Source organism: Cupressus sempervirens, chromosome 2 (genome assembly GCF_028749045.1).
Source record: "Cupressus sempervirens isolate cs-2001-9-10 chromosome 2, ASM2874904v1, whole genome shotgun sequence".
Classification (NCBI taxonomy): domain Eukaryota; kingdom Viridiplantae; phylum Streptophyta; class Pinopsida; order Cupressales; family Cupressaceae; genus Cupressus; species Cupressus sempervirens.
In genome coordinates this window covers 616,510,643-616,528,267 of record NC_143119.1, presented here as the reverse complement: position 1 = coordinate 616,528,267, position 17,625 = coordinate 616,510,643, and the positions used below count along the sequence as shown (strand labels likewise).

The 17,625-nt window shown below is 35.0% G+C and overlaps 1 protein-coding gene across 2 annotated transcripts in view; it reads right to left on the bottom strand.

Moving 5' to 3' along the window:
* LOC149574888 (RNA-binding KH domain-containing protein) overlaps positions 1 to 17,625 on the bottom strand; it is a 56,625-nt gene that overhangs the window by 4,550 nt on the left and 34,450 nt on the right. For both annotated transcript variants that reach the window (XM_089814736.1, XM_089814734.1), the window contains 4 exons: positions 8,333 to 8,785; positions 7,738 to 7,866; positions 7,582 to 7,627; positions 7,400 to 7,482 (listed from right to left, as the gene is read on the bottom strand). In XM_089814736.1, the coding sequence (XP_089670862.1) occupies positions 7,400 to 7,482; positions 7,582 to 7,627; positions 7,738 to 7,866; positions 8,333 to 8,650 (576 nt within the window). In that variant the 5' untranslated portion in view covers positions 8,651 to 8,785. The remainder of the gene's footprint in view (positions 1 to 7,399; positions 7,483 to 7,581; positions 7,628 to 7,737; positions 7,867 to 8,332; positions 8,786 to 17,625) is intronic.

Genomic DNA, 17,625 nt, shown 5'->3' with positions numbered 1-17,625 from the left:
CAAAAGTTATTCCAAAGTACAGCCTCAAAGAGTGATCACATCAATATGCTTCAAATTAAATGTGAAAAAATGCAACATTGTGACTAATGATAGACTTTCTATATACTGCCACAGATCATTGGAACTCCATACCTTTCACTCTTATCTTAGATTTTGGAAGTTCAACGGAAGGCCACTCCTGGTATATGTAGAAACAAAGAAACAACCATTTTTCTGGAACAAAAGTAAAACAGGTGCAGTCTGATTCTTCAATAACAGGTTTGATTTCTTTAAGTGCTGAGGGACAAAAAAAATCACCTAGAATTTGATCCCTTTCACAGATTGTGCTCGTTGGCTGGCAAGCCTAATTGCAGATGAAAACACTAGATCAAAAGGAACTTTTCTTGGGACCCCCTTCAAATTTGAGTTCAACATCAGCCAGACCCAAACCCTAATTAAAAGATTAAAGGAATGGTGGAAGCTTCCAATGACGGCAATTAATGTTTTAATCTATCAAATGAATTCTGATATATTTAAAATTAAGTACGAATACTAAAGATTTTGAGAAAAATTCCAATCCACCATTTTTAACTCTAGTCTAAATGATGAGAGGGCTGAAAAAGAAAAAGGGTTGTTATCAGAACTTGATCAATTAGCTAGAATGAGGAGACTTGTTCGAAACAAAATAAATGGTAAAATAACTCCCAAAAGAAATTGAACTTCTTAAGTTGTATGTCCACCGTAAGAATCCAACATGCCCAGGACAAACCCTAAGCAAATGAAAAATGGATCCAAACAAACCTGGGGGATCCATTGGAAAAAAAGGACTTTTTTTGAAGCCTCCTAAGGAACAAAAGAAATGTCAAATAACTAATTTTTCCCTCATGATAAAATTTTGCATGGTCTCAAAGACCTTGAAGGCCTAAATTTAAGCATGGTGACAGAGACTTCAACACTTGACCCCACACTATATTATGACAAGAAATACGGCTGTTGAATTCTACACTATCTGTTAGCTGACGGTCCTGAAGATAGAACTCAATCAAAGAGAGATGTTGAATGATGTTCAACAAATCAAAACAGACAAAGACAACACCTAGCTAATAACTCTTATTTATGAGAAGGAAGTCAAAAAACCAATCTCCAGGCCATGAATAAAATTAGATTTCAATGCTATAAGAATGGAATGCAACTTTATTTGCAGTCATTCCCAAAAAAGATGTTGAATATTTCAAATCATACAAGCCCATTGCTTTGTGAAAACCAAAATTATAAATATATAACAAAAATGTAAAACAGACAAACTAATGAGAACTATTCCAATTAGCAAGCGGCTTTGAGGCAGATAAACAAATCCCACACTGTCAGAGTAGTCCATAAGGCTCCACTCCATTGAAGATTTAAACATAAGAGAGACCAAGCACGTTGGGAAGCTAGGAAGGAATAAAGTTTGTGAAAAAGTGGTAGCTCTTGATTGAAGTCACAAAGTTAAAAGAGTTCTCGAATAATGAATATTCATGATCACCTGCTGGGTTTTATGTTCTTCTCAATGGCTGAGACAAAGAGATGGGATCATTGAGGCACAAGCCAGAGCTGCAGTAAAGATGGGAACATTTAGATCACCTCTAAATTAAATGCAGTCTCTCACTGAGTTTGCATTTGGCAGTATTGGTATGAGAAGCCAGTAGAGAGGAGGCAACACAACTATATGATATGCTGTTAAAATATGAACAGCATGCTGGCCAAAGAATTGATGCTTTGAGATCTAGATATTTATTCATGAAATTTAAATGACAAATCAGCAATCTCGTTAAGGAACTATTTTGATTTGAAATTGCAAACCTTCTGATTCCATAAATGGGTATGCCTCTAGTCAGTGAAATCGCATTTAACAATATGTAACACCCAATCATTTGACCCAATCATATGTAGTCTGAACGAAGGTCATTGGCAACTAAAGGCTAATCTAAAGTTACCTTCATTCTTCTAATGTGTAAAAAATATGATTTCCGCAATTTCAAGCTGAAGGACCTTCACACTATCCACTTTCTTAGGATTTCGAATTATCTCAACTAAAACATCAGCTTCCTCAAGCCTTTTTAATGGCCTTTATAATGCTTGCTATGCCTTTTCCACCCTTTCTGCCCATCAACTCTGTACTGCCTGAAATCAAGTGGACTTGTTCTGACAACACTCTTGTTCAATATTTCCACTGATGGCCAATTCCAGCAAAACTTCAGAGGCTTCCTTAGTGTCAGCCGATTATAGACTCAAAGAGCAGAAGTCTAATTACTTATTTTCTGACCGAGTTGTTCCATCCAATTACAACTTTAAGGGCTTCAACGCTAAGGAGCAACAATCCATACTTAGAACAACAACTCTTTCAAAATTAGAGCACCCACTCAGTCAATTTGAGCACCAACCCAATGCCAACTTACAAATGATTTGAGAACCAATTTCATTAAGTCTGAAGTCATATTAATAATCCTGTTACTTCGGTTATAATCAATCTAAAATTCTGATACAGTAAACTGGTTATGAACAACTTTTCAGGACAGAGAATTTAAATTGGGATATATGGAGCTTCCTTGCAAATTGAATCAGATATAATAGGGAATGTCTCTCCACCAAAATTGAAGCATTTACAGAAGAATATCACAATTATGAACCGAAGATTGATCTTTTCAACTTATTCTGATAAGTTTCAGCTTTAAAATCTCAACTGAATCTTCTTTCTGCAGTGCATCAATGATCACAACTTATCACTTCTAACATCATTGAGTCCACATCACCCTTCAGCAGACATACCTTTATATATATATCAGACATAGTCAATCCTTTTCTTACTCATCCGTCTCTCAGTCTTATTTAGACTCTAAAATCTAGTAAATCAACTAAAGTCAATGGCTCCTTCCGCATTTATACTAAATGGCAACCATCCTTGAAAGAATCATTTCTCTCTCTTCACTATTACCAACTTTATTCAGCTCTGTTAGACTCCTCTCATTTGCAGATATATTGTACTATGTAATGAAATCTCTCAAAACATGCTATGACTCTATTGCTTGATACACCAACATTCTCCTTATAAACAATCTCTTTCTCGCGACCTTCACCAGGTTTTCAATTTCCCTAAATTAACACCCTTATTGGGTGATCAACTAGGAAGAAGTTTAAACTTCTGATAACTACTCACGTAGATATGGGCAAATCCACCAAACTCCATTCTGTTGTCATCCAGATTGTTCCATCTTTTGCATCTGATAAATACAAGTTGTGCATAAAAAACAATCATTTTTGTTTCCGTATTTGATAGAACAATTCGTTAACACATAAGGAAAAAAGATGGTCATGCTATATAGTCACTATGTGTAATCAATCCATTTGATATGACGGTCGATGAATGTTCTTTGCCTTCTCAATACACTGGATCATGCCAATAATAGAATCACTGCTATTAATTTGGTAGAATACATTAATGACCGCTCACGAATACATAAGGAGCCTTCAAGCATACCAGAGATCTTCAGTTATCTGCTCATGTTCAGTAACACAAATGTATCAGTATATGAAAACGCTATGGTCCAGTACTCTCCTTTTGGCAATAGGGAATTCATGAGACCACCATAAAGCATGAAGGTGGTGCTTTAGATGATATATCCACGAATATTTTAGAGGCTCCATATGTGTTTAGAATCTTATGCCATCAACCATTTCTCAAGTGCACATCATCACCTGTGTTTATCAGTCGATCATAAATAATGTTGAAAATTGAGACCTCTTATATTGATAATATTTTAGATGTTGTGATTCTAATAGTCTTGATTTCATCCATTAACATCATTTGTAGTTGATCAGAGTATTCCAACATTTGGCCCTTGAGTCCATATGTATGAATATACATTGTGATATTTGGATTTTTCAGAGTAAGGGCGATAACATCACATAAACATCAATGCCAATAACAGCTATATATATATATATATATATATATACGAGCTGTTATTGGCATTGATGTTTATGTGATGTTATCGCCCTTACTCTGAAAAATTATATATATATATATATATATCAATTGTCATTGATGATACAAAGTAATGATATAAGTATTGTTCAGTCAAGGATATATTCGATCATCAGATCATGTTCAACAGCCAACAGCATTAGAAGTGTATGCAGTCTGGAGATTAAAACCATCTTAGGCAACCTCTTCATCATAGTCAGCAATATACATTTGTGGTCCACATCATTCTGCCACTACCTATCTGAACTGTGCGCATAATCTTAGGTCTCCATTGCCCACAACACCGTTTTTGCAGAACTCAGATATAATATATACATATACATGCATTACATACATACATACATACATACATACATACATACATACATACATACATATATATATATATATATATATATATATATATTAGCATGAATGCTGATGATACTACATTGGGGGAGTATCCTAAGCATTGGAGAGTATTGACATGTTGCATTCATTACTGTTTTTGTCATTAATGTCAATATAGCAGTAAGTTTGTGAAAACTAGCAGAATAACAGAGAGAGATCTTAGTTGTACGGACAAGGTTTTGCTTCTTTGGTGATGCGAGGTCATGGACATGTTCAGTACAGTGTCCTAATGACGAGGCTCAATGTGCAGCACGTAACTTGAAGTATGGAAGGTGTACTCGATGTACTAAGAATAGTATAGAAACAAAGTGCTTGAAAAGCAATTTTAAATGTTTGTATTATATCTTTCATTTGAGATGTAATAAAGAGATGCATGGTGAGACAATGAAAAACGACAGTAGGATGATGATGTCAGCGGATGCACAAGCCCTAGTATCACATGTGTGAAGTTTTGTATAGACTGTGAGTCAACAGCGCTATTGAAGGGAAAGCCTCAAGGACGACTCAAGGAATTATTTTGAAGATATGATGGTATAAAGGAAAGATGTTTTCCTTGTTTGTAAAGTGCATCCAGTATTGTATGAAGTTGGAAGTGCGAAAAGGAGCAGAGTCGCAGAGTAATTACTAAATGTGAGTAAGAGATCCAAGGGATCACTGGATGCGAATTTTGTAATCTGGTTACAAGATCAGAAGGAGCAAAGGTCCGGTTAACAGGACAAAGGAAGGAAGTACTACTCATTTCTGTTATTCTGCAAGGAATAATACAAAGATCATTTGGATAGTGGGTTCATTGGCCTTAACCTTGAAGTTGTTTTGGCAATGGGTCCAGCTGTTTTCCACAACTCCTTAACAGGGTTGGCACAACTCCTAACAGGGTTGGAATCTCCTAACAGGGATTCAAAGTCTCCTAACAGGGACTGATATGTACTGAATGTTGTTATAGACTCCTAACAGGGTCCATCCTCTAACAAGGAATATTTATATTAGTACATCATCTTGTGAGTACCATCCCCACCGGGGTTTTCCCTCTGATCAAGGGTTTCCCTAGTTAACATATCTAGTGTTATTGTGTCTGAGTATCTTGTTATGGTTTCTAATTATATTGCTCATATGGTGAAAGTTTAATAAGGTTGATAATTGTGATATTAGTTGGATAACTGATTCACCCACCCCCCCCCCACCCCCGTCTCAGTTACATTGGTGGACTATATATTCTAACATATATATATATATATATATATATATATATATATATATATATATATATATATATATATATATATTGCCCATATCCTTATTTTCGATCCGAAGACTATATAATCTCTTGTGGTAATATAGGTGAACTAATAATACCGCTATTCTTCGTTTTAAGGGGAACTTTTTCTTCTATATGAATGTACACTTAACCACTTTAATGAAGACATTGTTGACTTGACGGCTTCACCAAATATAGCTTATAGGATGCTGAACATGAAAGTATGGACTCCAATGCCCCCATAAACTATTTATGATTCTCGATATATGTAGGTCACCGGTAATCTCCTGCTCCAATTATTCTATCTAATTATAAATGCGCCCAATAGGAGAAGTTTTGATTGGAGCGACTGACAATGAAAGCCTCAGCTGGCAGAAGTATCAACACGGCTATTTGTGACATTTAAAAAATTGGGAGTTTCTATTTTGTGTTTTTGCTTCAGCACGGCTTTTCTGGTGCTTGAGATAACTCTTTAGCGCAGTCTTCATCTTGCTCAATGACTGGATTGACAAAGCTTCAAGATGCTGATTACGATTACAAATGTATAGGGAATGCAGCAAGGGATTGTCAAGCAGAGGATAGGAAGTAAATCAGTCTGAATGTTTCCTCCGTCTGACTTGCTGGTGCCAATATATTTATAATTTAACATTACTAATAATCTTCTCCCATGCGGTTCATAGCCAATTCACTAAATGTGAGTCCATGGCCAATTCATTAACTGTAAGTCTGGCTATTATCTGTATTTGTCTATCATGTCTTTAATTACTTTCTTACATTCGCAGCCTTGCTCTGATACCATGTTAATGGAAAGGATGTCTGCAAATGTAATAGCCCTGCTCTTTCTGTGTTCCAAATGCAGATTTTAATGACATAAAAATATGAGAAGAGGAGATATGTCTCTATAGTAAATTATAAGTTAATCATCATTAGACAATATATTAACAATAATATATATACCCATATATATATATATATATATATATATATATATATATATATATATATAAGTAGAAATAAGAGGGTTTGTCTAATTGATGATTGACCAATAACCATAGAAGAATTGTCTCTAGGTCAATTCAATCCGACTAAAGCTACAACATTATCAAATATTAGACTATGTATCCGAGAAATGAAGTCTAGGATCAAAAGAAACTAATGAGAATTCATCCTTAAAAAGATAGTAACCAAAAACAATCCCAAGGGCCTGCTACAGTTTTGCCCTGGGAGATGCAAATCAAAACCTGGCCAATCGGCTGTCCTGTCCACACCCACAGTGAACCAGACTGTGGTCCCATAACAGAAACAAACTAGATTCAGATCCAACCAAATCCTGAGTGAAACAGTGACATAGGTTAAAACTTAAGTCATTGCACATGAATAGCATCCAGTATAAATACTACAATGGCTGAACAAAAAAAGTCAACAAAGCAAAAAGGGCTTAAACCCTCATGGAAGAACAAAAACTAGTTACATTAATTTCTATTCAAATCTGTGTGTATTCATAACCAAGCAGGAAACCAAAACAAAAATTACATTGGCATCCCAGTAAGACTTTTTTGAGATATATCTTTTTCCTTCATTATTACCCAATACGTAATCCAGACTATTTATTTTTCTCTACAAAATAGTCATTAATAATTTTCAGGTATTCTTAACCATCGAGATTTTCCATTACTTCACAAGATTTTACAAAAATACTAATTTTGAAATATTGTGATGATTTTGGGTCAAAGTGTTTGCATATAACTTACTGGAATGGAAATCTTTGCCTCTTTGCTGACGGGAGTATAGCCTGCTGGAGGTTTATAATTAGGATTCAAGCGCAAGCATTCACCTACAAAAGCCACACGATATTAATTGACAGCGCTGAAATTGGAATTAAATATTTGACAAAATACAACAAATTTGAAATCAATATATAATTAATAAGCACCAATAGCTTCCCGTCTTTCCAAGTCCAACTGCTCCCGTTTCCTTGCCTGCATTTATTTCATAACAGACAGTAAATAAGTAGCATATTGGAAAAAATCATGTTAAGTTCAACAACCTTGTGATATTCAGTTTTATGTTCATAAACAATTTTCTTCACCTCTCTAGTGTTTGTCCGCTGCCCAGATTTATCATAAATGGGTGGAGGCGATGGTGATCTTGTAGCTTCATCAGGGTCAATCTCCAAATTTCCTAACTCCAGCTGTGCAGTTATTTGCTCCACACGAGTCTGCTCAAAATTTGTACCACCACACAGGCAGTAATATCACTTAATGCCACCTGGAATGGGAAGGCTTCCATGTGAGAATATCACAGGGAAATACTCTAGAGTCTATCTTATGGCCCGTTAGAGAAATTAAGTTGGATGTAGCCTTGAGGACAGTTTTTTTCCCCTTTTATGGCTCACAAGAAGGGGCAAAATATTAATGGTATAAGGATATTTAGAATTAAGGAAAACAAAAATGAGTATTAAAAAAATAGAACAAATGCATAAAGAACAAGACCAAAACTTTATATGTTACATATTGAACAATGAACCATATGACACAGAACTTGGATAAAGATTTAAGGCATTTTCAATTTCAAACACCATACTCTACCATTCTGGCTGTAATGTGTCGAAACTCTAAAGTCAATTGTTCATCACCGGCAACATTCTAAAACATAATCAATAAATTTATAGTTTAATTTGCCACCTGATAGGCCAATGCCCTTCCTCTTCTTACAGCAGCATCTTGTGTCAAATCAGCACCCCACTTTGTTTTCCTCAGGGGCTGTTTGACCTCCTCATCTTTCTTAGAATCATTCTTTTCAGCTTTACCACCACCACGAACTACTGGAACAAGAGCTCCTGATAACTTATTTTTAGGGATAACAAAACTAACTCCTGCTTTTACAGCCCGCATAGAAATTTTTGGACTATTTGCTACTGCAACTTGTGTTGTGGCAGGTGATGTCGTAGATTGGTTACGGTGTCGTTCAAGAAGTGATGTCTGCTCAACCTTTGTAGCCATTGTCAAAGCCTTCTTAGAGTGAGAATCACCAAGCACATGAAGTATATTGATCTTCTCAATTAGAAGTGCTAAACTAGAATCTCAAAGACTGGTAGACTGGCGATGCAAAATCCCATCCATTTTCTCCCCAGTGGCCTGGAATATACAAGTCAATTTAGATTCAAATATTCATTTTAAATGAGCTAGAAACAGAGCTCTACAAAAACAAATAATGAAGTAGAGAGCTTCAGCAATGAATACAATTTTAAAGGTGTGTAAAAATACAAAAATATAAGGTACTCACAATTGCACAGAAAAATTACTGACAACCCTATGCATAACTTATAATAAAGAGCTAAAAATAAATTTAAAAATCATAAAGATGCACTAGAATGGCAGAAGCTTTCTATGATAGGGTGCAGCCATCGACTAAAGATATATAAAATCATCACTGTTCTCTACACTTCAACAATAGAGTATCAGTACTCCAATTTTTCTGGTAATTCAGTCTTCATATGTTTGGAAACCAAAATAATAACTCAATTGTATTCATCATTCCTCTCCAATACAAAAGAATGCTTATAGTTGCTAGTGTGCTTGTTAGGTAATGAATTGTGATTACTAGCTAATGTACACCAGTCTTAAGGATCGCTGATTTCTATATTCATTTAAATGAGGTAGAAAACAAGTTCCACAAAAACAAACAATCAACTAGAAAGCTTCAGCAATGAACACATTTTCAAAGAGGGATGAAAGTGCACAATGTAAGGCACCAACAGTTGCAGAGAAAAACTACAGTTATGCATATGTTAACTTGTAATAAAAAGCTAAAAGTAAATTTAAAAATAAGAAAGATGCACTAGAATGGTAGTAACCTTTTATGATAGAAAACAACCATGAACTAATGATTAATACAATCATCAATGTTCTCTACATTTCAACAGGATAGTATCAACACTGAATTTTTTCTTGCAATTGAAACCAAAAAATAGTAGATTTACTTATATCCCCCAAAGTAATATAATAAAAATGTTTAGTTGCTAATTTCATATAAGTAATGATTGTTAGAGAAGTAAAGCTCTTGCCCAAAACCTTCACCTATGGAGACAGAGGCTAGAGGGTCACAGCAGTGAATTATATTCGACATTCCTCCCCATTACTAACAAATGCTTCAAGGTGCTTGTGTGATTTGTGAGCCCTATTGTCTTGTGATTATTAACCAATGGACATATAAGCTACAAGGTCCTTGAGAAATGATTAATCCTTGAAAATAATCATCGTGGTGGATTTGGGTAGTAAAGATACTTTGACATTGTAAAATCTCACCAAAAGATAATGCTAAACCATTTATTTATTTCACAAAAACATTGTTTGTTTCACTATAATTAGAACAGAATATGTTATATATGTTGATAGTATATGAATTTGGACAAATTCTAATCAAACATTAAATAAGGACAGAGCAGAGAGTTGATATCTAATGTCTTCTCATCTTGTGCTTAAATTTATTTATTTTTAAATCGAAATAGCCAATAAAATTGATGTTCTACAGGGATGTGCCCTTGGCCCTAGAACTAGCACTCCTATCCCAAACTGTGTTTCTAAGACACTAGGGGATGTCCCCTAGTCTACCCAAGATGGCTCAAAACGGAAGTAAACATCTACTATATGGCAGGAGACAGATATCATTCCAAGCAAAGTTAGGGACATCAACGATGTCATGTCCCTTGACCATCCCAAGGACGTCAAGGCACCCCCAATAGAAAAGGGCAAATTTGGATGTCTAATGAAACCGTCAATTTATAGAAAACAAAGACATGGGATTGCCACAAACCCAACCACACCCTACATCTAATTCTAAGATGCTTGAAAAGAAATATTCTTTTGCGTTTACCGCTAATGAAATTTCAATTTTTCATTTACTTATTCAATAGATTGATCAATTTCTAATTTCAATTATAACCATTCTATGTTTTTGAAAAGGAAGGGACTATAAATCACAAAATATTTCTCACCGTTGAGATAGGCTCAACACAGCTACAATTAATTTTACATTTTTCCATAAAACTTGGGGGGTTGTTTATATTGTTTATGTTCTCACACAAACCCATCATTCTATAGCACTAGCAGCTTATGAAACATTTCTTTGATCTTTAGTGTCTAACAATAAAAATGAGTAGTAGAGATGATGAGGAAATGGATAGTCAAAGAGTTGAAAGAAGCTATGGTGGTTCCAATTTTTCCTAAAAATTCAAACACAAGTATTGTTCCATCACCAACAAACCATTTTGCATGCCCTTTAAAACGATTGCAAAAGACCCCTTAAACTGCAAAAAGCCCTTGCTGAAATTTGTAACCATTTTGAGCAATAATAAGGTTAAATATGCAAGGGGAACAAGTGTTGTTGCATCACCAACAAACCATTTTGCATGCACTTCACCCATTTTTTAAAAGATTGCAAAAGACCCCTTAAACTGCAAAAAGCCCTTGCTGAAATTTGTCCCCATTTTGAGCAATAATAAGGTTAAACATGCAAGGGGTAGCAAGCATTAATAGTATGATATTTGTAAAACAGTTTATCATGGGATTTATAGTAAAGTTTGAACACCACTTAATAAGTAAGAGTGGACAAGGGATTAGAGTTTGTAAAGATATATGTTGGAACAACAAATTGAAATGGCAAATTTTGTTAAGAGTTATAGCTTCAGTCAGATTTGAAGTTCATAGTAAATCATGATAAAACTGATATATATATATGTTGTATTGAATGCAGAAAGATCATTAATTACAATAGCAATGTTCGATCTGCAATTACATTGAAGAATATACTTGTTACCAGCAATGTCAATATAAACAGTAACATCTTATATATATATATATATATATATATATATATATATATATATATATATATATATATATATATATGTATGTATGTATGTATATATATATGTATGTATGTATGTATGTATATGTGTGTATATATATATATATATTGCTGCAGTCATTTGTCATCAAAGATAATATCAGATCTGTATGTATATGTGTGTGTGTATATATATATATTGCTGCAGTCATTTGTCATCAAAGATAATGTCAGATCGGTCACAGAACCAGTAAATACATTAAAAGTTGAATTCATATCAGAATTGGTAATACTCTATCATAGATCTTTATTCACCAACACTGTATCAGGGCAAAGCCTGGGAGGGAGATCTAAACAAAGAAAATATTAAATGCCAAACTTAAAGGAAGAGAATTCAGCATTTATATTATCAGTGTTCAAACAAGGATTTGATGTGATCATCAAAGAAAATTGCACACAATCCAAAGACTTGGTGGATTGGTCACTCTTGAATCAGGATACAATATGTTCCACACCAATCACAGACAAAGGTTGATCATCAAATAATAGAGCCATCAAATTTATCAGAAAGAACACCGAGGGTTGGTTTCAGTGCACCACCATTGTCTTAAAATCAGAAATCATCGTGCACCCTGTAGTGTCATTGACAATTGCAATAAAGTGATATTGTTACTCAGATAGATGTCTACAAAGTGTATGCAGTTGGTTGCCCTTTATTAAAACTTTTTGTTCATTATCCATGGCACCTTCTTTAAGCCTCTCTCTTCAGAGAGCCAAGCAAGCTAATGTTTGACTGAAAGTTATAGTTCAATCATTACAAAACGGATTGCACAAAATATTATCGCCAGCAGCAACTACTGTTTTAAATGAAAATTCTTTTCGGTTTACATGGCTTTCAGATTTATTTGGCCAAGTTGTAATTTTGAAGACACGGTTTGGGTGATCTAAAGATTGATAGGGTTTCAAAACCTGAAGAATGTTCATATTAAAGATGAAACAGTGATGTTCTCCGTCCACTTGATGTCTTGGCAGAGAAGATTGAAGAATGTGTTATCAAGCTTCTCATATGCAATACACCGAGTGAAAAGAAGAAGTGCTCTAATTTTGGGGTGGCCTCATTCTAGGGCCCACAGTGATTGTTTTCAGTGGAAGCATGTCCGTCATCGGCAATTACGGGACATGAAGACTCACAGCTGTTGTTGAAGTGCTAGAAGTTTCCTTGCTTGTCTAGTTGGATTAATTGATGGCATGAGACCTTTCACAAGAAGATACAAAATATAGTATGGTACGAAGGTAGCAATGGCTGCTCAGAGTATCTGGACCTTGAAATAAATTCAGAGGCCAAGAAACGTCAGCATATACTTTTCAGGTTTGAACAAAGCATCAATCAGATATCCTTGTTGTCAATACCATTCTTTGTTTCATACATGTAGAATATATTGGTGTGTCAAAAGATGAAGTGATGCCTATTAAGTGTTGCTGCTCTTACAGATCAGATTACCGACTAATCTTGAGTTTAGCTTTGTGGATTCATAGTATTGTAAACAGTGATTGAATATATTTTGACCAAGTTGTTATCAACTGAGGTTTTCCACCATGAACTGGTGATTTTTTGATTCCTATGAACTTCCTAGCACATAACATACTTGTAACTTGGGTATAAGTATTATTCTGAGTTCAATTATTTATCAATAGAGGTCACCGCTTGAGAGTTTCCTCTTGACCTTGCATGGAAACCTAGAGATTAATGTGTGTATGACAAGGACAAGAGCAAGGCTTGTTGTGCAACTCTTTCAACTTAGAAGCAAGTTAAAATCCTGTGCATAGTTATTAGCTACTTAGGTGCTTGAAGAGGAGGCCTTGGTTGTTGTAGCAATGATGACTATTGCACTGGTTGATGAATCCCACCACTTAAGTGGCCTAGAGAATGTTAAGGCTAACTTGACAGAGCTGTAGAAAATTGAGGTTGCATTTGCAAATTTTGTGAAGCAGGATGACTGGATAGATGTATTGACAAATTCTGACACTGAGGTGGATGCACTGATTGTGATGTTGAGGCTTTGATTGTTGGCCTACTTGCATTAAGGATGTGGAGGAATATGTTAAGACTTAAGAACATTGTCATGGTTGTTGCATTACAATTTGGGGTTGTGAATGTGTTGTTACTGGCATCTGATCTTATTGCCCCACATACATCTGGCTGCTGTTGCTTAGATTGAATGTGTCCCTATTGACCAGTCTGCATTTGTTGTTGGAAGGTTGATGCAAGATTCAAAGGGAGTCTGACAATCCACTGTCTCAACCTTGGACTAGGAGGTCAAAAGGGTGATATCTGTTTCAGAGAGAGCCACATCATCACGAAGATCTGCTTATTGAATTCTTCTATGTGAAGGAGAAGTTTGAGGTGCAATTCATTGTTATTGAATATGTGAAGGAGAAGTTTGGGGTGCAATCCATTGTTAATGAATTCTTCTCCACGAGGGAGAAGTTTGAGGAGTACTTCCCCAAACTTGAGTATGATGCAAAACTGTTTGACAATATCTGAGTGGAAACTTCACATTGTGGGGGCGAACTGATCAACAATGTTCTATTCCCATTTGAACCATCTTTAGAGGGGAGATGTTCCATTCATCTACAAGAAGAGAAGAATGGTGCATTAGGAATGTTAATGATGTATTAGATAAGTATTGTTGGCTATTCACTCTTGAATACTTATTTTATTTGCATATCGTAGCAAATCACTTAACCATATCCATGCATGTAATATAAGAGTTATTTGCTCTTGTTTGATTCCCAAGATGAAGTTTGTCATATTTGATGTGATGCAAACATTATTCAATGATATAAGAGTGGGAATGTCACATTGTGGGGGGGAAATAATAAACAATATTCCATTCCCATATGAACTGTCCTAAAGTGAAGATGTCAGAAAAGAAACACCATCAAAGATGTGCAAGGATGTTCTTCAGGAAAAGAAGATTGTGCAGGACTCAACTTGATGACAGTAGCTCAAAAAAGAAGTTTTGATCTAAGATTCATTAGTCATTTGATGATCATCTAGATAAAGTGAGGCTCTTAAAGCAACCCTCTATGTCAAGAGGGAACATGACAGTTCATTATAGGCAACCTTAGACGAAGAGAGGGAGCAAATAATAGATATGCTTCAATCAAGCTTTTGATGATCTTGATCGTATTGATACAAAGGGAGTAGACTATGTCAAGATGGGTTCTCCAATGATCAAGAAAATGTAACAATCGGACATCTACGATTCATGAGATGGAGTTCTTTCAAACTTTCTGGCAAAGTGAAGTTTTCACATTATTGAAGACAAGCTTGAAGTAGTGGTTCCTTTAGTGAGAGGGAGCCTCGGCATCAGTGATTCCCTGAGATGCACTATAATGCATCCTTCTCCGTGAGAGAAAAAAAATTGTTTGCGCACTCGAGGAGCAAATATGGTGGATCCAACCTTGACACGGGTCATGGTGGATATCATGTGAGTAACAATTTTGCATATGTGGATTATGTCATGAAAGGTGGCGATCTTTCATTGATGTATTTGTGAGGTTGTTATTGAAAGGTGACAATCTTAACAATGGCTTGACCTGTTATCATGAGAGACTTCATTAAGTTGTTGCCCGGAATGAGTAGAAGATATCATGATAACAAATGTATCATGATAGACTTCATTAAGTTGTTGTCCCGAACTGTGTCGGAGATCATGATAATATATTTGTTGTTTTAGGTTCTTGATCTATTGTCATGATAGGCTTTATTTAGTTGTCCCGGAATGAGTTGGAGACCATGAAAATTAATGTATCATGATAGACTACATTAAGTTGATGTCCCGGAGTTTGCTAGAGATCACGATACCTGTCATAATGGAGACTACACTTAAGTTGTCCCTAAGATCAAGATTGTTATCTGATAGACTACATTCATTTATTATCTCGAAGTGTGCTGGAAATCAAATAACTAATATCCATCTAGGGCATAATATAATCTTCTTCTTGATACGTATCTTGATGTTGATGCTAGCTTTCATACCACAAGAATATGAGATTGATGAGATCTCTCAATCAAATCACCATTTATGAGATGATCGTATTGGTTATATCCTTACTCGCTAAGAGGGAGTGTTTTTATAGCTTCAAACGGATTTGAAGTTCACAATCAATCATTGATAAAACTGATATATATATAATATTCTGTATGATCCGAAGTTACAAACTTATTTACTCCTTATTAGTGCATGTTTATATCATACCCTATTATGAAGTAATTGGAAAATGTATGCTTGTTATTAACAGTGATCAAGAGATCAATTTATAGAGGAGACTAAACGATGTTTCCTTAAGAAACAATCATAAAGAATAGAAACATTCTATTCTAGCTAAGAGAAAACTAACAGTTATCTACAGCTAACTAAAGAATAGAAACATTCTATTCTAGAAATAGAAAACTAAATATTAGAAACATTTTAATATTTACAGAAGATTACAATAGATAACCATTAGATACTAAACAGAGATAATAGAAATTATTTATTATCGTAATACCCTCCCTTAATAGTTAATCTATCCAGAGCACGAAGCTATCAAAAAGCGTAAAAGGCAAATTCTGTGTGCTCGAGGGACTCTACACTGTTTGTTGTGGATTGTGAACTAGATTGCTTAGATAGGGCAGCTAATCGCTTCCAACATTCAACCTTCATATGCCCAAACTTGTGGCAATAGTTGCATTTAATGTTCCTTTTCCAAGAGCCTTCTGAATCTAGAGCAAAGGATGTTCGCTGAGAACACTGTTGATGGTACTTTGGATAATGCTCCAAAAATTTGCAGATGAGCATAATGCTCCAAAACAAACCACAAAAAGCCATGATTTTTTAGGGGAAAATAAATCAAAACCCAACATGATTTTTGTGGTTAAAAATCAATCAAAACCCAACATGATTTTCGAAGTGAAAAAACAATCAAAATCGAACATGATATTTGAGGTCAAAAATCAATCAAAACCCAACATGATTTTTGCGGTGAAAAATCAAATCAAAACCCAACATTACAAAGCTTCACTTGTTTTTTTAAGAAAAACGCTAAAACCCACCAGGTAATTTCTGAGGAAAAAATTACAAAACCCACAAAGAAATCCCACACAACTTTGCAAATTACATAATCAAAAATTTTGAAGGAAAAATTTATAGAAACCCATTAAAAAAATTAGGGAAAAAAATATAAAAACCTATTAAAAAATTTAATCGAGGCAAAACATGAGGCTTTGCATGGTAAAGTAGCACATGCAAACAACATGCAAGTACATGCAACCCTCAAAAAGTAGAGACCTAGAAAATTTGAAAGGTGACCCAGAAGAGAGCTCAAAAAAACCAGAAAGAATGTTGTCGATTTTTGGATCGACTAGCTTGAAAACTAAGGCACCCAGAAAAATCTAACAACCACCTAGTTGAGCTCTCGAAAAACCCTACAAGAATCAAAAGTCAACGGATTCCAATCTCTCACAACAGAAACCCTGGTCTAATCATAGAGAGAGTTGGAAGCAATATGCATGTAAATAATTTCGAAAATAAAAAGCAAATAATTTCGACCAAGAAATTATAATTATTTTCAAAATAGAGTATTGGCTCTAATACCATATTACGAAGTAATTGGAAAATATTTTCTTGTTATTAATAGTGATCAAGAGATCAATTTATACAAGAGAGTGAACGATGTTTCCTCAAGCAACAATCATAGAGAATAGAAACATTCTATTCTAGCTAAGCGAAAACTAACATATCTCCAACTAATTAAAGAATAGAAGGATTTTATTCTCGAAACAGAAACATTCTAATATTTACAGAAGATTACAATAGATAACCATTAGATGCTAAACAGAGATAATAGAAACTATCTATTATCGTAATATGCCTGATCGGGCTCTGCATTTTGTGATTGTCAAATTATGGATCACACTTTGCATTTTGTGATTGCCAAAGATATGTATTGGGCCCGACATTATTGTGATTGCCAGACTTGTATCGGGCTCTTAATCAGATTGGGTACTCCTGTTTAGTGCTAAACAAGTCATAACAAATGGTCATGACCACGTAGGGTCGTGTCCCTGCGTGGTTCATGCCAT